Source organism: Limanda limanda, chromosome 20, assembly GCF_963576545.1.
Source record: "Limanda limanda chromosome 20, fLimLim1.1, whole genome shotgun sequence".
Taxonomy (NCBI): Eukaryota; Metazoa; Chordata; class Actinopteri; order Pleuronectiformes; family Pleuronectidae; genus Limanda; species Limanda limanda.
Genome location: NC_083655.1, coordinates 6,481,805 through 6,508,582, shown reverse-complemented (window position 1 = coordinate 6,508,582; position 26,778 = coordinate 6,481,805). Strand labels below are relative to the sequence as shown.

At 43.3% G+C, this 26,778-nt stretch overlaps 3 protein-coding genes across 3 annotated transcripts in view; 1 reads left to right on the top strand and 2 right to left on the bottom strand.

Annotated features, from left to right (window-relative positions):
* The window catches only part of esyt2b (extended synaptotagmin-like protein 2b), a 28,595-nt gene extending 21,949 nt beyond the window's left edge, over positions 1-6,646 (bottom strand). The window contains exons 1-4 of the mRNA XM_061094060.1: positions 6,260-6,646; positions 1,212-1,253; positions 561-695; positions 174-250 (exon numbers count right to left, since the gene is read on the bottom strand). Of these exons, the coding sequence (XP_060950043.1) occupies positions 174-250; positions 561-695; positions 1,212-1,253; positions 6,260-6,646 (641 nt within the window). The remainder of the gene's footprint in view (positions 1-173; positions 251-560; positions 696-1,211; positions 1,254-6,259) is intronic.
* Positions 6,647-7,762: 1,116 nt separating this feature from the next.
* dync2i1 (dynein 2 intermediate chain 1) lies at positions 7,763-16,621 on the top strand. The gene is made up of 22 exons (XM_061093908.1): positions 7,763-7,845; positions 8,012-8,065; positions 8,161-8,845; positions 8,932-8,999; positions 9,079-9,339; positions 10,088-10,138; positions 10,392-10,626; positions 10,783-10,885; positions 11,034-11,163; positions 11,275-11,386; positions 11,470-11,564; positions 11,675-11,804; positions 11,974-12,146; positions 12,438-12,600; positions 13,816-13,929; positions 14,053-14,114; positions 14,439-14,490; positions 14,597-14,657; positions 14,985-15,084; positions 15,171-15,302; positions 15,824-16,047; positions 16,141-16,621. Exons 1-22 carry the CDS (start codon positions 7,831-7,833, stop codon positions 16,310-16,312), a joined length of 3,192 nt encoding a protein of 1,063 aa, XP_060949891.1. The 5' UTR covers positions 7,763-7,830; the 3' UTR covers positions 16,313-16,621.
* Positions 16,622-22,515: 5,894 nt separating this feature from the next.
* On the bottom strand, positions 22,516-26,555 carry si:ch73-174h16.4 (leucine-rich repeat-containing protein 14). The gene is made up of 3 exons (XM_061093813.1): positions 25,953-26,555; positions 24,382-25,215; positions 22,516-23,783 (listed from the first exon to the last, which is right to left on the bottom strand). The coding sequence occupies exons 1-3, from the start codon at positions 26,228-26,230 to the stop codon at positions 23,216-23,218; spliced, it is 1,680 nt and encodes a 559-aa protein (XP_060949796.1). The 5' UTR covers positions 26,231-26,555; the 3' UTR covers positions 22,516-23,215.
* Between the last annotated feature and the right edge of the window lie 223 nt (positions 26,556-26,778).

Below are 26,778 nucleotides of genomic sequence, written 5' to 3'. Positions count from 1 at the left end.
CAGAAAGATGCTACAGAGATCAAGCTAGAAACCATCTTAAAATGGGAGCCCACCAGCAACAGTGACACAATGACCCATAAGAGATATAAAGTTCAACAGTAGGTGTCTCCACATCAACAGTTTGCATTATGATACAAACACCAGAGATTTAAACATGGTTCTGATTCACTCACCTTATCTGTAGATCCATGATGATCTGTCGCTTATCCACATTCTCGGTGTAAACCTTGACCCCGTTGACCCTCACTGGCTACACCGCAACAGAAAGAAACCATTAAGGCCACCGCACCGCAGTCCTCCAATCCATCAACACCACCCCTCCGTAACGCCCACGTGGTCGGCACAAGGTCGGCCCCTCTCCCGACCCCTCATGGAAACTATTTATGAAACAAGCACACGTGCCAGCGTGTACGTGTGTCCACATTCGGGCTCCCACACACGCCCTCGCCAGCTGTCCCAGCGGCACCTGCTGCTGGTGGTCTGTTTTTGCCGCTGGAAAAACATGTGATCAGTGGCAGTGCCCGAGAGCGCCGGGCAGGAATCGCTGAGGTGGTGCTCACTTTTTCTCCCATGTCGATTTTGCTGAAGCAGAAGGTGCTGAGGTGGGCGTTGGACTCCTTCACCGCCGGCTCGATGGTCTCGCGGAACAGCTTCTCCACGAACTGGCAGATGTAGGGCCACATCTGTTTCACCGTCTGAGGGGAAACAGGAGGATGTTGACAGACTAAAAGCTGTTCCTCTTTGCATAATGGAATTAAATGGCATGTACACGTATGTGCACTTTATAACATTGTGTGATGCTTTACGGCATATGAACATCACAACATCAACTTCCCCCTCCTCAGGTTATTTCCATCACGTCATCTCTCGCACCGTGAATGATACAGATACTTTCGAAAATTAAGAGTACAAGCATTTACTCAAACGTGTCAAGCAGAGGCAACAACTAATTAAATTTGGATGCCTGCACAGTGCGCACTCACGAGAGCTCTAACATGAACATCCAGGTTGTTGCCATGGGGATTCACAAGGGGTTAATGCACTTTACGGTGCCATAGAAATGGAGCTGCATGTTAAGTCGGATGTGCAGCGTTCGGGGGGGCACGGCTCGCAGCCCCAGTGGGAAGAGGAGAGAGAGCAGCAGACATCCCATTTTCCTCCAGTTTTCATTCAAGCAAACAAATGAAAGAGACAGCCGCTCAATTCTTTACCTTGTTCAGCCACTCCACTCGCTCCACGTCTGGGAAGTGCACCTGCGACGGAGAAACAGAGCAGATGTGTTGCTTTCAATAAATCTGATAATGCAGCATTTCGCAAGGCAAAATCCACATGTAATCTCTATGGTGAGATTTTTATTTTAACCACTGGAATTATACGTTTAAAGTTCATGGTTGCATTTATTAACCTGCATCGAAATGTGTGAAATTAGATTTTCAGTGTAGACAATTACCACTTCACATAAAATCATTGCCCTTAGAAGCCAAGGTGCAGAATCGTCCTGATGGAAACAAGAAGGTCGATATGTTATTAACTGTTTGCACCGGACTGAACGCTTGGTGTGTTCCTCTCTTTTGTCCCATTGTGTTTCAAATTGCTCTTGAATAACCCAAAGTGCAAAATCATTGTTGTATTTTTGAATACATTTTAAAGCTGCTACTCGTGTTTGAATATGTAATATCTGCAGTTGGCATTCAAATTACCTTTCCAGATATCACATGATGTCACACAGATGAAGATAAATTGCAGCCACACCAGCAGCACTCTGAGGCTGTAATTTCACACACCGGTGCTTTGAGCTAATGCCAACATGCTCGCAGTGACAATGCGAACATGTTAGTGTACCAACATGTTGCTAATGAGCACTGAACCCAAAGTATAGCTAAATAGAACATCATCAGTTATTAGTAAGTCATAAATCTAAGTGTGTCAGGGACTGAGGTATTAAAGGTTCATCCAGAAAGATGTTTCACCCAATTTTATAGCATCAAATAAGTAATTACACCTAGAATAACCTCGAATGACAGAAACCATCCTTGAGAAAAATTGTATTTGCACTCTAAAAAAACTAAAACAGAGCGAGCCCTTCTCCCAGTATCGCAGCCTCCGGCAGGAGAGGCCGTTTCCCCATTGGTCAGTTTGAGACACGCTAACTGTCAGTCACTCAGCAGCGGTCAATCAGGTTACAGTACCTGTGGAACTTTCTGGAATTTTGAAAAAAGAGAAAATAAGGAGGATGATGAAGAGGGAGACCACCCAATCAGATGACCTCGCTAGAAAAAAAAAACAGGAAGTAGGAGGAGCTTCCAAAACTCACATGGAATTTATTTTTCTGGAATTTCTGGAATCATTGTTTCTGACCTTTACTGCAGCCAAACACCAGGCACCACTTTTGTGGATCCATCAATGCAATAATCGTAATAGAGAAGAATATATTGATTATATGAGCTTTCTTTTACCATCTTTTTCTGTAAACTGGTGTAAGATAACTGACACCAGATGAGTAAAAAGCTAAGAATTGATCTACTTTATTTTCTCATGTTGAGTGTGAACAAGGTTCAATCGTGTTATTTGTGTTATTAGGCCGATAATATTGGGTTGAAGGGGATTTTATTGAGTTGCACTTTGACTAATCACTCTGAACGGCCAAAGTAAATCAGCCATTGATTTAAGATGAGCAAAGAGAAATGCCCGGAATTAAGTCGATAATAAGCACAAAGGTGTCCAACAACGCACAGCGCCCTTAATATAACAGATAAACAAAGCTGCCCCTCCGTCTCAACGAAATTGGAGGCGTTTATTTCTTCATCTCATCTGCAGGATGAAGGGATGCAGCTGGAGGGCGGGTGAGATATGACACTTGGTGCGACAGCTACACGGGCAGCACTACTCCTCATGGAGCAGCCGGCTAAAGTGCTTATCCAGCATTTACGTCAAAGTGTGGATGAAGCACTGACGGGAGCGAGGAGACAGGGAACACAAAGTTCAAGATAATATGACAGAATCGGGCTCATGGTTCAGATCTGAGGTGGAAATGATGCAGTTAACTGGACAGGACACCGGCAAGGCTTCTTTATCACACCTGACAAATTGACCCTGTTCAGAAGATGTGGGTGAAGCGATGGAGGGTTTATCCAGAAGGACACGTGTTTTGTGTTAAGTGCTGCCAAAGAAAAGCTGTAAAGCTAAAAAGTGTGAGCGAAGCATCTTTGTTATTCAGACACACAATGGCTGTGTCTGACTAACAAAGATGCTGGTGTAACACAAGTTCAAACTCCGTATAATCAGCACGAAGGATGTAGAGACAAATGTTTAAATACTTAATTATGCTCCGAAATCTCAGTTCCCTGAACAAACGGAGCAGAGACAGTTTGATTTAGCTGACATGGACAGTTGTATCTCATTTGAAGACACACAATGCTTACCTATAAAACTTCTACCTCTTATAAGTCACTCTGACAGAGGTGCTTTGAGAGGCCGAATGCAATTCAGAAAATCTGACTCCTCCAGACTAAAGCAGCTTTCACTTAACTGAAATCCAGCCGAGGTTAAACAGCAGCGTATCGGCTTCTTTCCGAACCGCTGTGCCACTAATGACACAAAAAAATTAAAAGTTCTATGGACAATTGAATTTTGTTTTTACTTTTTTACGATAAGTTCGGTTTTAATTGAATATTTGAAAAGTACAAGAAGGCATCACCGGCGTCCGGGATATTACAATCTTACTGTTACGAAGATAATAATCGACTTTGTAAGAAGTAGACAGTATTAGTTTATCGGGATGTTTTCTGGCAGAAGTGCTGAACTGGACTGAATTATATTGTTGTTTCTCATGGTTTTCAACCTCGTTAACACACCAGGGGGCAGAATACTTAATTTCAATGTAGTGTAGGTCAATGTAGCACCAGTAACTACCGCCTTAGTATTAAACAAATACTCGATTTAACATCTCTATGGCCATTGTCATCCTCATAGTATCTGTGGCACTAAAATGTACTGGGAGTGTCAAATACAATGGCCATGGGAGTGCACTGTATACAGAACTGTTTTAATGCTTGGTAAAGGTCAAAACGACAACAGTGTTGTAAATGAAATGAAACAGCAGCTTGTGAGACTAGGTGCATTGTTTTCATTTTTATTCCAGTGCGACATTAAACCAAAACACGGGACATTATTTAGAGGAAGTATCTGCTCCCCCAGCCGGCCAGAGAGCCACTCTGTGTGAATACCGCTGAGGATTTGGCAGCAGACGTTCTGGTAAAAGGGTGCAAGGCACTAAAAAAGGTTTTGTGAAAGCAATGTTGAGATTCATTTGCCTAGTGGGGACAAACTCGCTTGAGCCAAGATTGAGGAGTTATGACTCTAACTGGTAAAAATCTCCCCCCCGCGATGACCGGACTGGTACGTGCTCAGCTTGTGAGTCGGAAGCAAACTGATCCATCACTGTGACGCCCCCTGGATGTTGTCATGTAATTTCCTGTGATGTGATGGATGCCCAGATACCTACAGTATATGTCATGTGAAATATGTAAAGTAGTGCTTGACTTACTGTTTCTCTTATAAACCACCGTGTCAGAGCAAGGGGTGGGCTGAGGTCCCTGTAATGATGACTCTTTCCTTTAAGTGGGATACATTTACATCGAACTCCACCATTTAATAGTCTCATTGCATCCTCCACGATCATGTGTCAGCAGAATAAGCTTTTAGCAGTTCTCAAAACACGAGACAGCACTGAGCCTCCCGTCCCAGTTGAGCTGTGACTCTGGGATGAAAAAACAAAAGTCTTGTATTTAGAGTTTGATAAGTTGAGCAACAGAGACTTGGAGCTCGTTGAGATATGCAACTGTCGAGCTGTATTTCGCCCTAGGATGCTGTTCGATTAACTCCAGCCTTAACAAACTGGACCCCTGAGACGACATAACAAGGTTTTAGGAAGAATAAATCTTTCCGTTTCACTCCAATTTCACCCCCCCCCCCCCCCCCAAGGAAATACATTGCACTGGAAAATAAAATAGAGCACAGTCAGTTAATCGTTGACTTCTACATTTCAAGTATACTGAGGATGGATCAATTCATATAGAATATAAACGACTATTTTATAATCATTGTTTGTTCTCTCTCCAGGGGACTAGATGCATTTATTCATATAGAACTATAATACAATTGTCCGCCTCAGATCTAAAACACTGTATATCTTCTGTTTGGGTTCCACTTCATTAAATGCGACCTCTGTTATCGCATTCATTTATACACAGGGGCTGCTGAGGGTCCAGGGCTAAATCCTAACCACTAAACTATTAACCCTGACAAGGAAAAGTCAAGAGCCCCAGTGTTATCCAACACTTTCTGCCAGGATAGTGTTGCAGTAATAAGAATAGAGTGAGTGCACTACAAGGGAGATAGGACTCATGCATCCCAAAATAACAGGGACCCTGTGGGCATGTTTCCTTCCCAGCGTGGTGTCTGGTTCACCATTGTACCCTGCTGGATTTAGACTGGGGCTCAGTGTAATGTCACTGCTGGGAGGCGCAGCTGCTCCATCGTGGCTTTACAGCTCATCTCTGCTCCTCCTGCTCCTGACAGCTGATTGTTTCTTTATTCCTGGACACTTAGAAAGTATTGCTGAGAAAAAGCACTCAGAGATCAGCTCAGGTGTAAGGTGTGTGTGAGTGTGTGGAGGTGAAACTCTTTGAGGTTCTTCCCTCGGGCAGGAGGCTGCGGGCCATCAGGACCAAAACCTCCCGCCACAAGACCAGCTTCTTCCCGACTGCAGTTGGCCTTATCAACAAGGCCCGAGACCCCCACCTGACTCGGACTTTTATTCCACCACACCTCTAGGATGTGTTAAATGAACACATTATATCATATCATATTATATTATACTGCATTACATTGCATATTGCAATATGACACTGTTCACTGTTTTGCATTTAGCATTTCACTTTTTTGCTTCACTTTTTATATCTTTTATCTTTTATATATTTTTATTCAGAAATGTTTATCTCAAAATAAATGTTACTTTGTATAAATATTGGTAAAAAGTGAGTAAATAAGAAGTAAACAGTGAGTAAATATATACTGGTTTCCCATCCATTTTTTATTGCTCTCCTATGCATGTTGTATTTATTGCGTTTTTATGTTTCTATGTTCATTGTTTGCACCAATAACCAGAGCAAATTCCTTGTATGTGTGAACGTAGTTGGCAATAAAATACTTCTGATTCTGATTCTGATTCTGATTTCCTGAGCTGGGCTCCACTCACCCATGGTGGTAGATCAGAGGTCGTCAGGCTGGGCTTGACACCTCTCTCCTCCTGGTCGAAGAACGCCAGAGCCCGGTTGAGTCTCCCCAGTTTCCCCCCCGTGTTCCTCCTCCACCAGAAAAACACCACAAGTCCAATCAGCAGCCAGCTGAAGCTGAACTCGAAATAGCCCAGGGCGTAGATGGGGAAGATCAGAACGAAGGTCTTGGCGAAGTGGACCCAGGTCTGGGTGAGCTCTCCGGCGGAGGACAGCGGGGGGTCCTCGGGTGCGGGATGGGGAAAGTTGTCCCCGGGCTGCGGGGGGCTCGGCGCCGGGAGTCCGTTCTGTTTCGGGGGCACACCGGGGGAGCTGGCTCCTCGCACCGCGGTCATGCTGGCCCCCGGCATGCTCCGGTGTCCCGGAGTTTAAACTGTGGAAATGTAAAAAAAAAAAATGGGGGCACGGTCTTGTGGTTCGGTTCCCATGTGCTGGGGGGGGGGGGGCGCCTGGTCTCACGTTAGCTCACCTGCACACCAGCCCATCGCATTGCGAGGAATCCCCCCTGGTTCCGGTTTAAATCCGAATCGAATGGAGTCCACTGGTCCCAGTCCACAGTGTCCCTGCCTCAGCACTGGGAATGAATGAGCAGGCTCCCAGTGCTGGGTGTGATCCCAGCGGTGCCTGCGTGCAGCCCGGCTGACAAACAGAGAAACAGCGCCACCTGGTGTCCAGTGGCGGGAGGCGAGCCGCTGCAGAAACACACTGGCAGCGTCAGCGTGGATTAGACACTGCCACTTCTTAAAACACACATAGGGAAATAAACATGCGTGAAATTAAAAACACATGTTCATTAGCAACTTGCTAGCTCCGGTTAGCTCGTTTTCAAATGTTATATTAGAAATGACGAGAGCATACAATTATTTACTTATTTACTGACTTATTCTATTTATTTATTTATTTTTTCTTCTCTTTAATTTAATTTCTTTCCTTTCTTTTCTTTGTCTTGCAGCAGTTATGTATGCAATTGTATTGTATTGTTATAATTTAATATGCCTATATATATATATATACATTCTATGTACTTCTGCTGCATGGGGTAGGCTGGCCGGGGGTGGGTGGGTAGTATTGTGGGTAGGGGTATATCCATCAGATTTGTGTTTATAATTGTATAATTGTACCGAGTACCCAAAGAAAACCAATAAAAAATGTTAAACATAGAAATGACGAGCACAGATAAATCGCTCGAAATAGTGTTTTCGCATTTTAAACACCTAAATTCACCTTAAAAGCATCTGGTAGCAACAAAAACGCGAACATGGCATTACAATTGATAGAATAACACATTTTAAAACGCTGTGGAAGATTAAATTGCTTAAAAAGTCCCCGTGGAAACTGGGTGTTGATTCCATCGACTGCTCTGCTCTCCATTAACAATCCTGTTGTCAGGCTGAAGTGACGCGGTCTCCTTGGTTTCCGAGCAGCTGCGCATGCGCGGTAGAGGTCTCCCCATCATGGCGGCGTCGCTACAAACAGACGAGCTAGTTTCACGGTGGTTTTAAAAGCTCCAGCAATAAAAACCCCGGATGAGAACATGCACAGTGACAAGGTGAGTGTGTGAATGTGTGTTAGGCTACAACCAGGAAGTGTGTCCGTGTGTTAGGAAGTGTCGTGTCCGCCGTGGAAACCTACTGACACTGTTGTCTTACGTTGTGTCGCTGTTTGTGTTGTTGTTATTGAAATCCAGTCAATGCAAAGATGATGTGTTTATTTAGAAACTGACCAAAGAAGACACATGGAGACCAGAGGACCTGAGAAGATATGTCAGGGTAAGTGTGTGAGTGTTAAACAGCCCTGCAGGAGGGAGGGATGAGTTTTTAACACAGAGAAATTCTTAAAAAGTTCAATGTTTATCGTTTTCCAGGAGGAGAAGGGACAAGGCGATGGACGAGTCAGGAGGCGAGAGGACAGCGAGAGGAAGCAGCGTGCTGGGGAATCCACAGAGAGACGCCACAGAGACCCAGAGAAGGAGTCCAGACGAGAGAGGGACAAACACAGGGAGAGGGAGAGGGGAGAGGGAGACAGAAAAGACACACATGTTGAGCAAAGGAAAGAGGGCTCACGAGACAGGAGAGGGGATAAGGAAAGGGACAGAAGAGATGAGAGGGACAAAGAGAAGGAGAGAACGAAGGAAAGAGACAGACTGGCGGATGGGAAAAGGCAGAGTGAGGATTATGGAGGGAATAAGGACAGGAAGACGGATAAAGAGGACAAGCAGGATCGGGAGAGGGACCAGGAAAGGCATAGAAACAAGGAGAAAGACAGGGTGAGGGATGGAGAGAGACGGAACAGGGAGGACGGGGACAAAGGGAGGGAGGAGAGGGAAAAGGAAAGGAGGAGGGAGGAACGAGACAGAGAGCACAGGGCTGACAGAGAGAGGAGGAGACAAGAGGAAAGCGGAGACGCAGGAAGAGAGCGGGTAGAAAAGAACGACAGGGAAAAGAGAGAGCGACCCAAAGATGAACGTGAGGAAAAAAGGACTGACAGAGAAAGGAGAGAAAGACATGGAGACAGGAAGCCTTCAGAGCAGAAAGAGGAACGAGGCAAAGGTAAAACAGTGTGTTCATTTATCAAACCATATTTAAACGATTAGGATGTCGATAAGAGGTCATTATGTCTGTTTTTCTGATTTAAGAGTACAAAGAAGAACCCAGGCGGCATAAAGAGGAGAGGGAAAGAAGACACAAAGAAGGAGGACGTGATGTAAGCATCTGTATTCATTGTCCATCAATATTTTGCATTTTAACAAAAGGTAAACCAATCACAGAATGCTGCTCTCTAGGATCCAAAGCGGAAGCACGAAAGTGAATCCAGAGACGCGAAGAGGTCAGGTGAGGAGGAGAGACATCGTCGTGGTGACAGAGAGCGAGGAGACGGGGACAAACAGAGAGAGAGGAGACACCGAGAGGATAAAGATCCAGAAAGAAAGCACAGAGACAGAACGCACAGAGAAGAAGAAGAGGACCCAGAGAGAAACGAAAGAGACAAGAAATCAGTCTCTGACAAGAGTCCTAGGCTTGAGACTAATGAGGTGAAAACAGAGGTAAGGAGACACATGAATTTCCTTTATAGCCTTCGTAACATCGAATGGATTCCCTGATGGCTTCTATGGCTTTCTTCTCCCACTTGCCCAATCAGGAAGTTGAGACTGAGCTCTGGACAACTAGTGATGTGAAAGATGTAGGAGACACAGACAAGCCTGTAAGACTCTCAGCTTTGTTGTCCTGCTCACAACCTTCAAGGACAAAAAAATCCACTTTTGCATCTATGGGGACCAGGGCCGGGTCTAGGCAGGGGCAAGAGGGGGCCTGGCCCCCTCAAATAAATGTTGTGCCCCCTCAAACTAAATCCCAATTTATAATAATAATAATATAATAAAGCACAATGCCCCCTCAAGATTTGTGGCTGCCCCCTCATACATGCCTGTCTAGACCCGGCCCTGATGGGGACTATTTTATATATTTATTTCAACCATACTCTTAATGCCCAGTACAATTTAATTCAATCAACCAGCTATCCTTTGCTTTGCTCGCACGAAAACAAACCTTGCTTTAGCTCATACTGCAGCGTCTTGTACCAGCTTAGGAGCTCAAATATCAAAATATGTCTTTCTGGTTGGGGAGTATTTGGTCTGAGAGCCACCTACTGTCTGGACCTATTACTGCAGTTTGCTTTTTCTTCTACCTCCAGCTTCATTAGATCGAAACATCATCCTGAGGTGTATCTGCATTCTGCACGCTGTACTGCAGTGTTTAAAATATCTCCTTCATGTGTTTATCTCACATCGACAGGTTGTTGATGATGAAGATTTGGTTGACCAGGAATATGAAGAGGATTTTGAGGTAATACAAATATTTACATGTTTGTGATCAATGTTGCAAACTTTAAAATTATACTGTTTTGTTCTGGATCCTTCTCTTTGAGTTTAATTGTTGTTTTGTAACATTTATTTACTTATTTTTGTGTTACTTTTGCATGCTGTTATCGATTTACATTCTAAGAAAGTGGTGAGTATTGAGAGCTTTCACAAGTGTTTGTATTTTTATTCTCATAGCATCTTGGTTAGTTTTTCAAATTTGTCTTTGTTTTTTCAAGGATTATGAGGAGGATTTTGAGGAGATGGATCCGAGTGAAAATGAAGGCGAGGATGAGAAGGAGTCAGAGGAGCCTCCAACAGTGGGTGAAGAAAGAGAGGAAGTTACAGCACAGAAGAGAAAAGAGATTGAAGCGATTCAGAGAGCAATGAATGAAGAGAACGAGAGGGTTGGAACAGATCATTCCACACAGAGTACGAGTAGAGAGGAGGAAGACGGACCTAAATTGTCTAGAGGTACGGTTCTAATTTATGTTTAATCTTCCTGAGAGATATCGTTATACACTTGCACTTGGTGTTATCACATGTTAATGTTCATCCATGTTTTTTCCTCATGTCTGATCAGAAGACAATTACTTGAGATATGATGTTTTCTCACTGCTCTCATAATAGGACTTGAAAAGAACCAGAGTCGAGCTTCTCAACGCGGGAAGTTTATCGACTTTGTGGCAGCAAAACAGCGAGAAGTCAGCAAGAAGGTTGCCACAAAACAGAAGTAAGTTCACTTGAGAATTCTTGTTCGTATTAAATGGAAAATGGATCATTGTAATGTGGCTGAATATCAATATAGTGCACATTTTTTCAGGATCGGTGGATTTGTTCTTTTGCCTTCGATTTAAGTGTTTTGTTTTTTCTGTTTACAGGAAACGCAGCACAGAGCTGCTCAAATTAATCGATCTGGATTTCTCAATGACAGTTTCCCTTTTGGATCTCCCTCCTGTAAATGAATACGACATGTACATTAGAACCTTTGGAACCGCAAATACCAAACAGGTCAGTATTTATTCAGTTGCTTCTCTTTCTTCACACATACACATGTCATAAAAATTTTAGCAGAAAAGAAAAAAAGTAAATTTCTGAATATGGTGTCTTCTTCCTTCGTAGGCTTATGTTCAGTGTAACGAGGATAACGCAGATCGAGACATTCAGACAGAGGAGATAGAAGTGAGTGAGAGGTGGACACAGCATCCTCCAGAGCACAGTGGAGCCTGTGGAGGTGAGGAAACGCCAAGATAATTACCTCATCAACTCACTGTTTACACGTTGAGTTCAATAACAGTGTTTATTATGCTTTCACAGATTCAAACTTCTCTCAGGAAGCTCAAGGGAGAAACATGTACGAAATTAACTTTGATTCTCAGCGTCTGTCAGCGTTTCTGCGCTCAGCCTCGCAGGTGATCCTCTTACACTTTCACACACTACATAGTTCCTTACTACCTACATGAAGACTTTCTGTTTCTGCTGCACTTTATTAACTCCTGTTGCGTGTTGTGACTGAATCAAGGTCCTGGTCGTCCTGTTGGAAGAGAATCAAGCTGAGAGAAAATCCCTGAGCAAGTTGAGGACTCAAAAAGACACACTGTCGTTCAGCGATGGAAGTTTACAGCTCAACACCAAGTTGCCTTTTCTTTACGGTGCATACCACAAGGAGAGAAATCACAAAGCACTGTATCAAAGACTCTATTTTATTAGTTAGACACGTTAATTATACCTCGTGGTTGTATTTGGATGATAACAGTTGTTTAGAACAGACGGTATAAACCTGCACGTGAACCAGGTTGTCCTTACTGTTGTCGATCGCAGGTCGCCACATCAGCCTGGTGCACTTCTCTCAGGTCCAGAGGCACACCATGATGTCCGTCCACGCACCGACAACCGAACCCAGTGCTGTGCGCCTCGACAGCTGCACCCTCATCTGCATCTGGAACATCTGGGAACCGTCCAGGCCTCAGAAGATCCTTGTCTACGAATCTGAGGTGATATTTTCTGTTTCGCTTTTCAGTTATAGCAACATTTGCTGTAGTAAATGCTAATACTTAAAGTCACAATATAATTAAAGACCTATTTTTAGGGCAGCATATATAGATTCTAACACTTACTTGCTTATCACCTGCACAAACATATTGTTTTGACAGGACCTGCATTTTGTTGTGGTACAAGAAAGTTTCCTGATGTGCTGCTTGACCTTCAAAACATAACAGATAGAATCAAAGTAGTCTTACATGCACTGAAACCAATGTATCTCTGTTTTAACTTCACTGTCCCAGGTGCAGTGTTGCTGTTTCAGCCCTGGAAAGGCCACATTGGTGTTTGCAGGCACATCAGTTGGCTCTGTGGTGCTGTGGGACCTGAGGGAGCAGACCAGTAACCACTACTGCCTGAAGATAGGGGAGGAGGAGTGGACCTTCAGACAGCCTACCTTCTCCACTAGTATGTCTCCAGTGGTAGTTGTTTATTTTCAGCGCAAGAATATGGACACTGATGAATAGATAGATAGATAGATAGATTGAGTACTTTATTCATCCCCGAAGGGAAATTGAGTCGTCATAGCAGCCGGTATATTTGAATACAATAAAATACAATACAATAGAATAAAATAAAAAATATTGAGGTAGAAAGAATAAAAATAGAAACACAAGATAAATAGGTAGATAAGGTGCAGTGGCAAGATGATGGTAATAGTACTGATGATATGATGGTAATGTTATTGTTAGACAGTATATAAAAATAGTACAGTATATATAGTAAATAATATAACATAATATATATTTATATATGATAGTAATTATACCAATATAATAGCAGTATATAGTAATAATGGCAGCAACAGTATATATAATAATAATAGAAAATATAATAATAATAATAACATGTTCACATGTATAAATATGTGTATATAGACTTATATATAATATATGATACGATATATAGTAGAGGTATAAATATAAGTATTTGACTATAAAATAGATAATATAATATACTATGAGTGTAAGAATATGTAGACAGTGTGCAAAAGACAATATTATTGTATAAAATGATATATAATATCAATATGGTTTATATTAACACATATCACATATGATGTGAAGTAAGTGTATATGGAGCGGAGTGTTGTACAGTGTACACAGTGCAAGGAGACAGGTATATTTAGTGCAGTTCTGTGATGGTGGCTCTGACAGAGGTAGAGGAGTTGTACAGTCTTATTGCGGTTGGGAGGAACGATTTCCTGTGTCGTTCCTTAGAGCAGCGGGTTGAATGAGTCTGTGGCTGAAGCTGCTCCTTAGCTTGAATGAATAGCTAGAATGATAAAATAATAGAAAATGTACGTGTTTGTCTACGTTCCTCTATATTACAAATAGTGCCATTATATACAGATGGAGTTGAAATTATACCACAACAATGGTCATGCCAATTTCTTCAACTACCAATTTTTTAAAAGCATTTTCTCGGCCCTAATCTTTCTCTTAGTCATCTCTGTTGTTGTCACTGCAGTTCCAGCAAACTAAATGTCAGCAGGCAATATGAAGCAAACATCTACCCTTTCATAAGCCCATTCTCTCACTAAAGGTTCAGAGGCGGTTTTCTTATGTAACATTTGTGATGATTCACTGTGCGCTGATATCCTCTCTTGCCTTGTCAACACAGGCGCAGTGATGGCCGCCTCGGCCCATTTATCGTCTGTGTCGTCCGTAGAAGTTGTTCCTTCCACCGCAGCAGGGGGCCTGAGGCCGGAGGTCCCCCTGCTGGCATCTGAGGAAGGTATGGAATGTTCACACATTAATTTAAGCTCTTGAGTATCATTTTCTATACATGCCATATGTTTTTGCCATTCACAGTTGGCTTTACATGTCATTGAGTGTTATTCTGTTTCTTGTAATCCAGAGTCTTCAGGACTGTCTTTCCAGTTGGCGTCTCTGGATGAAAGCGGGGTTTTGAATTTCTGGGTACGTTGAGCAACAAAGTGGATTCCACATATTTGTTTCCCTCCACCAAAGATTACCAAACTGTGAGAAGAGTTAGAGGGTGAGACACATGTGACCAACATACATGCAGCCTGAGATGGAACTGGTGCAAAAACACAAGAAAGTAAATTATTGTAGTTTGGACCCATTCCAATTCTCATAATGTGAACACACAGACTTCATTCCATCACACATCAAAAATACCCTTGAAGCCACAGAAATTAGACACTTCCTTATATCCTTATTATCACAGTGATATACGTTCTTATACATATATAAATATTATTTTCTATCTCTGTCCTGCAGGTGGTGGTGGAGCTCCCAAAACCCAACGAGGCCGGCTCTCCAACAGATCTAGGTAACACATGTAGTATTTTCTTTTTTCCATCGACATACTCTTTCACACACACACACACACACACACATGTGGCGCCAGCTTCAACTTTGCTCTTTGTCTCCTCTAGGGCTCAGGCCTGGGGGCAAAGTGAAGTTGCTTCACAGCTCCTCCCTGCTCACTGCTGAGAGGTGAGATTGATAAATAGCCGGCGATGCATCCGTCACTGCCAGGCACCGGGCTGAAAATACCCCACAATGTCTTTGCGCGGTGCAACACAGCTGCTCTGCCGTGGTCATGGGATCTTGTTTGTCACGTCTGGCGGGCTGTTGTTTTTGTCACCTCCACATTAGATAGGGACATGCTGTATGAGTGCTCATATAGGTGCAGTGCGAATGTGATGCATGAGGTGTCATATTCCAGTGTTGCCCAGTTTGTTTTTGACCAGGAACGTTTTGACCCTTGACCTCTGGTTTTGTCATTTATTTACTCCCTCTCTCGCTCCGTCTGGTTTTAAGGGTTTCACCGAGAAACGCAGTGAAAACTGGCCCGTTGCAGACTCTTCATCTAAAGTTTCTCCCATCTGACTCCAATCATTTCTTTATTGGCACCAATATGGTGAGCATAAGTAATTTTTAAATAAATCATCTCAAAATGTTCAGTGGATCATGTTTAGTAATGTGACAATGTCCTTTCTGTCCAAGGGTCTGGTCAATCACGGAACGAGTCACAGTGTGAAGGCTACTCCAAAGTTCTACAGGTTTCAGGAGGCTGGAGTCCGACCGGTTGATGTCAACTCAATCCACTTTTCTCCCTTCAGGCAAAACATGTTCTTGGTGAGAGTTGCAGTTTTTTCAAAATGAAAGGAAAAGTTTGATATTTGGGGAAAGAGGAATTTAAATCTAGTATGTTTTGTAACAGATAAGGCCAGAAATGACATGAAAACTGGAAACAGGGGGAAACACCTCCTAAAGCTTTAATTCAAACTCAAGTCTTGAATAAGAAAAAGAGAGGCGGTGGACTAGTGGCAGAAACTTGGACTATGGGCAGAAAAGGTCTCTGGTTCGTCTCTGGTTCGACTCCACGGAGAAACATCAAAAAGACGAACCTGGATCGATCTGTCCAAAAATCCAAGAGGATTCTCCCTACCCTGTCTAGTGCCCCTGAGCAAGGCACCTTACTCCCCCAACATCTGCTCCCCAGGTGCCGTACATGGCTGCCCACTGCTCTGTGTGTCCTGCACCAGATGGGTTAAAGCAGAGGTTAAATTTCCCTCCTTGCATGAGTGTGCATGTGTTTGGGACAAATAAATGTATCTTAATATATATGGATTCTCTTTGCTTTGACCTTTTCCCAGGTGGGTTGTGGGGACGGCAGCATCCGGCTGCACACAGTCAGCCAGGAGCAGCCTGTGGCCGAGTGGAGGAGCAGTACCGGGGGGGAACCGGTGGTCTCGCTGCAGTGGGCCCACACCAGGCCGGCGGTCTTCTGTGTCCTCGATGCAGCTTCTCACCTCCATGTGTGGGACCTGCTGAAAAGCGACACAGAGCCTGTGCTCACAGAGAGGATTTCTGCCGACAGGTAGCACCACACACACACACACACACACAAGTGATGAGTTTTATATTTGTCATATGATGTGTTGATATCAGATGTGTGTTTTCTGTTTTTCAGGGTGACAGCCATGGCCGTGTTCGGAGACTCAGGAAAACAAAACACATATTCAGGAATAGCCCTGGTGCACGAATCAGGGAAAATCGAAATGCAGTATTTCACAAGAGATTTCACTGTGACTGTCCCTGCAGAGGAAGAGAAGCTGGAGACGATGATGACCGAAGCCTTCTGAAGCAGCTGAAGTGGCTGAATTTAGATGATAACTACTTTTTCAAGATCCTGAAGAGCATAAAGATCAAGTTATGAGTCTATTTTTGTCACTGTCACTTTTCATAGCACATGTCACGATTCAATATGTGTGTTTGTATTTTCCTAGAAACCAATGTCACAAGGCTTCAAATTTGTACATAAACAGCAATGAGAGGAATGTGGCTAAATACCAAAGATCCTCTTCAATTAATATCCTCCATAAAAACCCTGATAGTAAATATATAATGTAGATGTTTGTTGATGTATATATTTATATTTTCTAACTTAAATTTGTAAGGTGGAATCATTTTTGTACAATAAACTGAGTATATATGTCTTTGTGTTGTTTAATGTGTAGATACATTTTTGTGCCGCATAACTCCAGTCACCCACCTAATCCAAGTTTAAAATGTTAAACTCGGGCTAGAGCCAGGATTCTAGAAATACTAAAATACTTAATCAACTTCCTGCCTCAGAGATCTGAAGCAAAAACTGTTATTTTAACAGTTTATTATTCCAGTTAATTTTATCAGCTGAGTTCAGTGGTTTTTGTCATAGAGACATTATAAATGGCATAAAATCACATTTAATTATAACAAAACCTTCCTAATGGTAAAAAACGTACTGATTTTAATTCTGAAACTTTTTAACTGAATTTAGAGGCAGTGACATGATGAATCAGTGTTATATGTTATTATTATTTATTTATAAGAGGAACTACTTTTTCTCCAAAGTCAAAGTTGCGACCTGCAGCCGTGGGTGTAACCTGGCGACTCGTTGCCTAGCAACAAACTCGGGGATCTGAGAGAGGAAACGTAACTTTTAACTGAGTTGTTTAATTCATCGTTTACAGATCAACTAGCATCAAACTATACAGATCACCTACCGCAGCTGCTTTCAGGATAAACTACCGGTTCATGGAAGGTAAACAACAACTAAGCTAATACTGTTGATAACTTTGTAAATCTTCATCTCCAACATCAACGTCAAAATCAGGCTAAATATGAAAAGAGAAGCGAGTGATGTTGGTCTGATGTGTGGTTGTTTTATAATGTGGAGTTAAATCAATGTCAAACTAACCATTGTTTTGAGTATGTTGAGATTTATTTTCTTATAATTAGTGGATTAGTCGTTATTAACTAAAGTCAGGCTGTTTTTAGACATTGTGTTAAAATTGATCTTGCTGTTCTAAATGCTAAAGATATTATTTTCCTCATGTTATATTTTTTTTAAACAATATCTCTGTCTCTAAACACACAACTGTGGTAAATGCTAAAGATATTATTTTATTTGTTGATTTTTTTATTTTTATTTTATTGGTTGTTTTATAATGTGGAGTTAAATCAATGTGAAACTAACCATTGTTTTGAGTATGTTGAGATTTATTTTCTTATATTTACTGGATTAGTCGTTATTTTCTGAAGTCAGGGTGTTTTCAGACATTGTGTTAAAATTGATCTTGCTGTGGTTAATGCTAAAGATATTATTTTCCTCATGTTATATTTTTTAAAACAATATCTCCGTCTCTAAACACACAACTTGTCTTCAAGCTACTTTATTGTTTAGGTTTTTCCAAATATTAAAGACACGTGTGTGACAAGATCTACACTTGAGATTTTAAAGTAGCTCATAAAATTGGATAAAAGGAATTATTTTTTAATAGTGTCCTGCGCAAACTGTCAGCAGCAAAGGGATATATTGCATGTCCAAAAGTCCTGTGTAGAAACTGATGGAGATTGTCGCTCCAGGAGAGAGGAGCACAACAAAAACAACAACAACAACAACATCAATCGGCAGCACTCTTCCCCTGTCCCACCCTGGGGCTGCTGTCTCCAGAGAGTGAGATATCAAATGGGAAAGTAAAGTTTATTCAAGCAGAATGAGAAGCAAGCTACTGGTGAGGTAGGATGTGTCTCTAAGTGACAGGAGGCTGATCTGCTGTGTAGACTCTTAGATGCTTCTTACACCCTGTTGATTTTCTGTCTCTTTAGGTAAGACCCTAAGAGAAAACAGCACATGTTTACTCCAACACCATTTCTCCTGTGACATCCCATACTTCATGATGCATTCAGAGGCTTCTGCAGCATCCATTAGCCTCCATCCAGACAACAGAGCCTGTCTGTATAAATCTAACGGCCACAAGCAGACCTCCTCTGTACGCTGCCGTTTCACAAGCCTCACAGAGAGAGACGACATGACACCAAAGTGTGGACAAGTGTCTCTGTTTCTTACCACAGAGGATCAAGAAAACGTCATCATAAGAAAGTAAGAATTATTTATATTGTATAATAAAAAAAAATAATAATCTAGATACAATGCCCTAATGAGTTACGAACAATACTCGTGTGAACAGGACGACTCGTACAGGGGACAACGTGGAGAAGGAATCAAAAGCAGTTGCCAGCAATCAATTATTGACTGAAGGCATGTGGAGACAGAAGGTGGGTTTGTGTGTGTGTGAGTGTGTGTGTGTGTGTGTGTGTGTGTGTGTGTGTGTGTGTGTGTGTGTGTGTGTGTGTGTGTGTGTGTGTGTGTGTGTCGGTGTGTGTTGGAGTAGAGACGATGTCGATAGCGCACTGAGGAAGTGTCTCAACAATTTATTCTTGTTCCAGGACTACCAGAACTTATTGACCTCTAACATGGACCTAACTGCTCTCCTGCAAGGCAGAGTGAAGTGCAGCAAGGGGAAGCCTCCCAGTACCAAGCAAACCAGGAAGGAAGCTTTTGATCGCTACATGAATATTATATACGGCTTTCCTCCCAACTCTGAGGTTTATTCATCTCCTGAACTCACTCATTTTACCTGCTTCTTCAGTACTTTTTGGAGTATGCTGACGTCAATAAGAAATAACAGTAACTTAAAGATGTTACAGGACGATCATTTCACATCATAAATCTACAACATAAGCAACAAACCTGTTTGTCAAAACCTCAGCTTATTTCTTAAAGGTGATCTGCAAAAATAAATTGTCTAACTTGAATGTTTTTTCTTCAATATTCCTCGGTAGAGAGAACTCCTGCGTATAATTTATGGTTCTATTCTGTTTTCAGTTTGATTTTGAAGACACCTTTCATCCAGATACATTTTCATTTCATCCTCAACCAAATAACAACACGTCCTGTGACCCTCCTGCCCGAGAAGGAGACGTTCGACCCGAATCTGGATCGATCATTCCTGTGACTGTGGAGGAGAACAAGGTATATATACTGTCATGCACTGCTGCTCACTGTAGATTATTCAATATGAAGGAGTTAGAATTTGACAGAATCTACAGTTATTATTTGCTTCCCCTCGTATCTGTGCATTCTTGTGTTATCCATCCATCCATAGCAAAGTTTTGGTCTCCCTATGCAGGTACAGCAGAAAAAGCCTCCAGCCCCAAGTGTGAAACCAAGGACCCTGGTGAAATTCAAGCCACTGCCTGAGAGAGTCGTACCCAAGAGAGAAGAGGTAAACTCATTGCACAGGCGACAGAAGAGCACATGACTCAAGTAGCATCACTCTCATTTCTGTGTCACTTGTCCCTGCAGCCTCCAGATATAATTTCTCCAATAGAACAACCCAAACCCCAAACTCCTCCTCCACCTTCTCCTCGTCCAAGGACCCCTCGTCCCCTAACCCCTCGTCTCCTAACCCCTCGTCTCCTAACCCCTCGTCCAAGGACCCCAACACCGCCCCCGCCTCGAGAACCCACTCCTGAGGTGCCGACGTTCCTCAAACAGTTTGCAGATTCTAGCTGGTTCAGAGACGTATTCCCTGACAAAATGGTACAATGAGTATTACAGTGATATCTGTGATGCACAATGTTGATTTGGTCCAAGTTCCTGTCTTGATTGGTTCAGTGTTTGTCTGTGTGCAGTGTATCCCAAGCACCCTGTCTCCAGAGGACTTCTCCTTGCATCTACTGCGCTCCATGACCACCTGCAGCACTCCATCCAAAATGCAGATTGTTGTAGCACTGCAGCGCCTCCACAGCCAGGGCCTCCTGCAGAACACCGACAAGCTCTACCAAGGCCTCGTGGACTTACTGTCTGCATTTGCCAGACCACATATGGTACCGCATGTCCAGGATCTACACCATCACTGCTTTTAAGGAGGTTGTGACCAAATCGTTTATGCGTTTCAGTCTCCTTTGGAACGGACCGTGCTGGAGGAAATGTTGAATCTGTTGGTGCATCTGAAACCTGCCAGTTGTGACCTCGTGAAAAAGCTTCTCACTCTTCTGGCCTTTAAACAACTGGTTCTAGGGTGAGTCCAGGGATATTTAAATAATAATCAACACCAACTAAGCTAACTAAGCTAATACTGTTGATAACTTTGTAAATCTTCATCTCCAACATCAACGTCAAAATCAGGCTAAATATGTAAAGAGAAGCGAGTGATGTTGGTCTGATGTGTGGTTGTTTTATAATGTGGAGTTAAATCAACGTGAAACTAACCATTGTTATATGTTGAGATTTATTTTCTTATAATTAGTGGATTAGTCGTTATTTTCTGAAGTCAGGGTGTTTTCAGACATGGTGTTAAAATGAATCTTGCTGTGGTAAATGCTCAAGATATTATTTTCCTCATGTTATATTTTTTTAAACAATATCTCCGTCTCTAAACACACAACTAGTCTTCAAGCTACTTCATTGTTTAGGTTTTTCCAAATATTAAAGACACGTGTGTGACAAGATCTACACTTCAGATTTTAAAGTAGCTCATAGAATGGATAAAAAGGAATAATTTTTCTTTGAATTATTTTTTAATAGTGTCCTGCGCAAACTGTCAGCAGCAAAAGGAGATATTCTGGCCTTTAAAAAACTGGTTCTAGGGTGAGTCCAGGGATATTTAAATAATAATCAGTCTGTCATGACTGTGATTTAGGCTTAACATAATATAGCATAACAATATAAATGTAAAAAGCAGAAAAACAAACATCAGCAGGGTCTCAATAAATCAAGTCCTGTCCCTGTATCCAGATGGATAAAACATAAACTAAGCCTTTTTTCAGAGGGTTAGGTCATTGAGGGTTGAGCCTGACATTCTGATGTTTCCTCTTGTTGTGTCAACAGGGAGACAGTGGTGCGCGTGCTGACGGCATTGGGCGTAGACGAAGCTGAGCAGTGGCTGTGGCCTGAGCTGGAGAGCTGGGACTCGGAGCTGCGGGACCAGTCTAACGTCTGGCAAAGCCTCCATGACAGAGCGGACTGGTGGCTGCAGTTATGGACCTCAAAATTCAAAGTAATAAAGTCCTTTTTTATACAGTTCCCCTGATCATTGTCACCATCCATTAGAGTTTTTTTGAGCGTGAAAGAAAGGAAAGAACAGGTGTTTGAAAATTGAGAGGCTCTCCCTCGGTGAAGCGGCTCTCCACTTGCTTCCTGTCCTTTTCTGTGACCTCTACCCCTCTAAATAGGAGTGCACGAGAGCTCGTCTCGGTGTTGTTGACTTGCGAGCTACTTTAAGTGATTAACTGCTGTCCCGCTCTCTCTTTCCACGCCGCCAGGAACACAACAGGTATCTAAACTTCAAGGGTTCGGCAAAGCAGCAGCCGGCATCCTTCAGCGTGGTGGATGTGCTGAACTATTTCTGCTCCGTCCAAAAAGAGGAGGAGAAAAGAAGGGCTCTATACGTTGCACCTTCTGGTCACAACAACACTGTACTCCTGCCCTTACACGACTGGTAGGTCACGTGTTGTGTCGTAGTTTCCTGTTTGTTATTTTTCTGCACATTTCTTTAATTTTCCTTGTCTGCTTGTGTAGCGGTTCTTCCCCAATCTTTCGTCTTGGAGAGACTAACAGTATGTCCAGGATACGCAGGCCACCAGGTAACATTTCCCAGACATCTGCTTCAATAACACAGAATGATTGTTTAAAATGAGTGTTTTTAACACCCAATGGATTCTTGTCCCACAGGAGTAACTCTGCCTCCGCTGCGAAACCGTCCCTTCCTCACGCACTTTCCCCATTTCATCTCTCTGCCGTTCACTCGAATCACTCTGCGCCCCTTCCACGTCTACTCAGACGCGGACTGGCTGAAGGCCCCCCCTCACCGCTACTTCATTCAGCAGCAGTCCTTCGCGGAGTACTACAGATGATGCTTCATAGTCTGGAACATCCCCATTAACTCATCACACCTTATAGAAAATATTATTTTGAAACGTGTCGTTCCTTTTTCAATATTTAACTGACTCTTGAAAGTTTGCTTTGACCGATTTATTCAGTAACCTACAGCATGTAAATCCATTCATGTTATACAAGATCAATTTGGTACATTCACTCCCTGATAGAAGTGACGCTGTTTGACTCAATGTACAAAAAGCACCGAACGTTTTTTAAACAGATATTGAAGAAATTGTAGCACGGAATATATCGAGCAGCACAAAGTACACAAGAGAGTACACGACTTAGTGAACAAAGCAGATAAAAAGAATAAAATGTAAAATAATCCCAAGTATCTTGTAGTAACATTAATTTACCATTTAAAGACAATTATTTATACACACACAATAATGTTGGCCACTGATGTAAAAGGCACAAGGGCAGATAACCTTTGACCAGGCAGGTAATTTAAACTTATCATCCTAAATGATCATGATAATCTGATCATAAATTAATTATTAGGTTTTTTTTACACATGTGAAACGTTCTGTCAGCACCTCCATCTTTAAATCTGTCCGTTCCTCAATCCAAGAGGGAACAAACTTCAACTCTGCCATCAGGCCAATATTTACATATTAAAAATTGTTGTCATCTATGGGTTCATGTGAGGATAACGACAAAAACAAAAAAACCTGTTGATCTGGAGATTATTGGGCCTTGGAAAAGTAACAGAAATCTTGTCATTGTTCTTCTAAATTGCTCACGTATGTTGGTGAGTGAGCGTCCCCTTACTTCTGCTCTAGTCCACCAAGTCTTTATCATAATTGAGCAGGTCACAGGTCAGAGAGAGGTCAGTGCGTCCACTGTCTTTGACCACCCTATTGAGATGGCTGCTGGTCATACTGATGTCTGTCGTTTCATCCAGTGGCCAGTCTAAGAGCTGAGCACTGGAGGGCAGGTCGGGGAGGCCCGGCTGGTAGTCCTCCAGGGGGTTAGGGTACAGGAGCTGACGGAGGGACGGCATTCGCACAGCCATCCTCACCAGGTCCGTGAGCCCAGATACGGAGAGCGGGTTCAGGGCCAAAGCCAAGCTCTTGAGGGCCCTGCAGCCTCCCAGTGAGGGCAGCAGGAGCCCCAGCAGGCCGTCAGTCAGGCCACAGCCGCTTAAAGAGAGGTGCTGCAGGCTGCCGGAGGTCTGAGAGAGGAGGCGGCGGATGGAGGGCAGGGTGGACTCATCCAGGCGGTTCTCACTCAGATCCAGCTGCTGCAGTGTGGCGGCATGGTGGCTGCAGGACAGATAGGCCAGGTCCGATGGGGTCAGGCTCAAATAGGGAAGCTCCAGGATCGTCAGAGGCTGAGGCAGCGAGCTGTAACAAAAGAACAATATTTAGTATAGAAATACAGGGGGAGAGATTATGGGAAAAGTGATAAACAAAACCAATTTGGTTTTTGACAGTTTAAACCGTTCCGGAGGTCTAGAAAAATTATTTATAGTAAAACATATGCATTGTAACCCACAAAGCTTTAGAGAAGGTATTTTTTATGTCAAGGACTAGAATATAACATTGAAATATGTTTAGTTTTTGTTGTTATCATTGGTTATTTTCTTGATTCACTGATTAACTGTTTAGACTGTAAAATGTCAAAAATTGCTTGTGTTGTTTGGACCAACTGGTCAAAATGTTCAGTTTACTGTCACATAGGACGAATAAAGTTGTAAACATACTCATTGTGTTATAGCTTCAGCTCAATGTTGAGATAATGATGTTGCATTTTAACTTCCTGTATCTAAAGCTGAACAAAATATACTGTATAATAATAGTCGTCTATCTGTCAAAATTCTTATCGACCACTATAATCTGATATGTCAATAAAACTTTTACAATGTGAAATTAAGTTGGCCGAGGATGTAGATACAAAAGGTCATAAAGGAGTGTTCATGTTAAACAGAATTCGATTCCAGACCTGAGCAGCACACGAAGTTGTCCCGGCAGCCGCAGCGCCGTGAGGCTGAGGCGCCGCAGCTCTTGCAGTTGGGCCAAACCCTGTGACAAGTCCCTCAGGGCCTCATCTTGGCCAGGGTGGTCCCGACGAAAGTCCAAGTTACAGTAGTGCAGCCGAAGGGAGTGCAGCGCTGGGAAGGTGGAGAGCAGAGGCAGCAGCTCAGCCAGACCAGCCACGCCGAGGCTGCTGTAGCGAACATCCACGCCCAGGAGGCCCTGGTGAGGCAGGAGGTCCAGCAGAGTCCTGATACTTGACACAGTGATTTCCTCCACGCGAAGGTACCGGCACTGGAGCTTCAGGGGTCCTGATGAGTTGAGGGCGCCGCGAACACGCTCCCACGATCGTGCGTTGACAAAGAGATCAGCTCTCACGTGCACCAACACGTTACTTCCTAGTTCTTTTTCCTCATTTTCCCTTCTGCTGTCTCCTAACCCTGCCGATGGGCCGTCCCTTTGCCTCTCTCGTTCCATCCTCCTCCTGACTCCCTTAATCTCCTCATCACCTACACTTCCCGACAACGTCATCCTCTCGGTGTCACTGCTTTCCTCATCTCCATCGGGTGCTTGCTCCTTCCTATACTGTCCCCTCTCTCTTTTTATATCCTCGTCTCTCTCCAGGGCTGAGAACCGTTTTCTCTCCCGTTCTCCTTCTCTCCTCTTCTGCTTCCGCGCTCCAGCTCTGGCCTGAACGACCATGGTGCAGAGAGCCACAGTCAGGGACCAGCCCCCCATCGGGTCTCCCATCCCTCCTTCATCTCCTTGGAGCCCACAGAGGTCCAGTATCTGCATAGCACATCTAGGAAGCAGGAAGAAGACTGATGTATTATTGATTGATCCGGAGACAATACTGATAAGTACTGAAGCTAAATCAGTGCATGCATTTGAAAACTATTAAAGAAAATGTCATGTGAGTCAATGTCAATCATAAACATGATAATTATCACTTCATTGCTTCCTAAAGTTTAAAGACATTTGTTTTGCTCCTGAAAGTCTAGAAATCATCTTAGGTTGAACAATAAAAATAACTGGACATGTTGACAATGCTTCAATTGCAAGAAGAAAATGAAATGAACAGGATTATTATTATCATATTATCTCAAAGCCCTACTTTCTCTGCAACTTTTCAATAACATGTTGCAAATTTAGCTTTTTCCTTGGCTAGAATGGCTGCTGTAATAAATATTTTTGGAGATTAATGATTCCTATATGTTTTTTTAACCTATACGAAGATCAGCAATACTCTTAAAACTGTCTGTGCTGTATTCTGGCAGAAATTGTACCCACTCCCTAAAGTTACATAAAGATAAAACAGGTGCTCAGGGTGAGAAGTGGGGATGAAAGCAGACCCATTCTCTCTATTCTGTGAATCAAAATCATTGGGTAGCTGGTATTTTAAGGTTAGATAGATAGATAGATAGATTTAAGGTTAAATCTTCTTGTTTCCATTGTTGTGAACTGGGCCATGCAAATAAGCTGCTGGTCACAGATTTCTCCAAGAGGGGAGATCCAGACCCTGTGGACAGTGGAACCCACCTCCGGTCCGAGAGTCCTCTGACCACCGCGAGCAGCAGCGCCTGGATGCACAGCCTGTTGGGCCCGGCCTGCCCGGGTCTCCTGCGCCCGCCGACCCGCAGGCTCCTCTCGGGCCACCGCTGCACCAGCTCCCCCACGGCCAGCGGCCTGCAGCCGGAGAAGGAGGCCTCCAGCAGGGGGGCGAACAGCTCGCTGGGCACCCACCGCAACCAGCCGGGCGACGAGCTGTGGTCGCTCACCACCTCCCGGGCACAGAGCCGAACCAGGGTGAGAACCATGTCGGAGCGGGACGAGCTTTTCAGAAACACAAGGAACCCAGAACCCTGCGGAGACGACTCATCCCCCGGAGAGGAGGCGACTCGCTGCCGCTAGCCTCCAAGCTAACACTAGCCTCCAAGCTAACATTAGCTTTATGACAGCAACTCGACGCGCTCCCGGAAGTCAAGTCCCAAAAAAAGAATTAATGAGACCACCCGATAGCTTCTGAAATTAAACACTGTAATAAACTGTGCAGCGGGGTCCCGGAAGTGTTAAGAGTTCCTACTTCCTGTTCGCTAACGAGACAAAGTGGAAGTGAGGAGAAGCTGCAGCGGGAGAGGGACCGTGTTTACCATGGTGTTTACAGTCCGGACTGACGCACGCCTATGACGCAGCACGTAACGGTGAAACGTCATGACGCTGGGGATTGAGGAGGTTAACCCAGGATCTTAATTTATATTTCTGCTTTTGTATCTTAATTTGGTGCAGAACTTTGCATATTTTTGTAGTTTTACTGCCAGACAACACTTTAAACTCAATACTACTTGATTATATTAAACACTCGGCT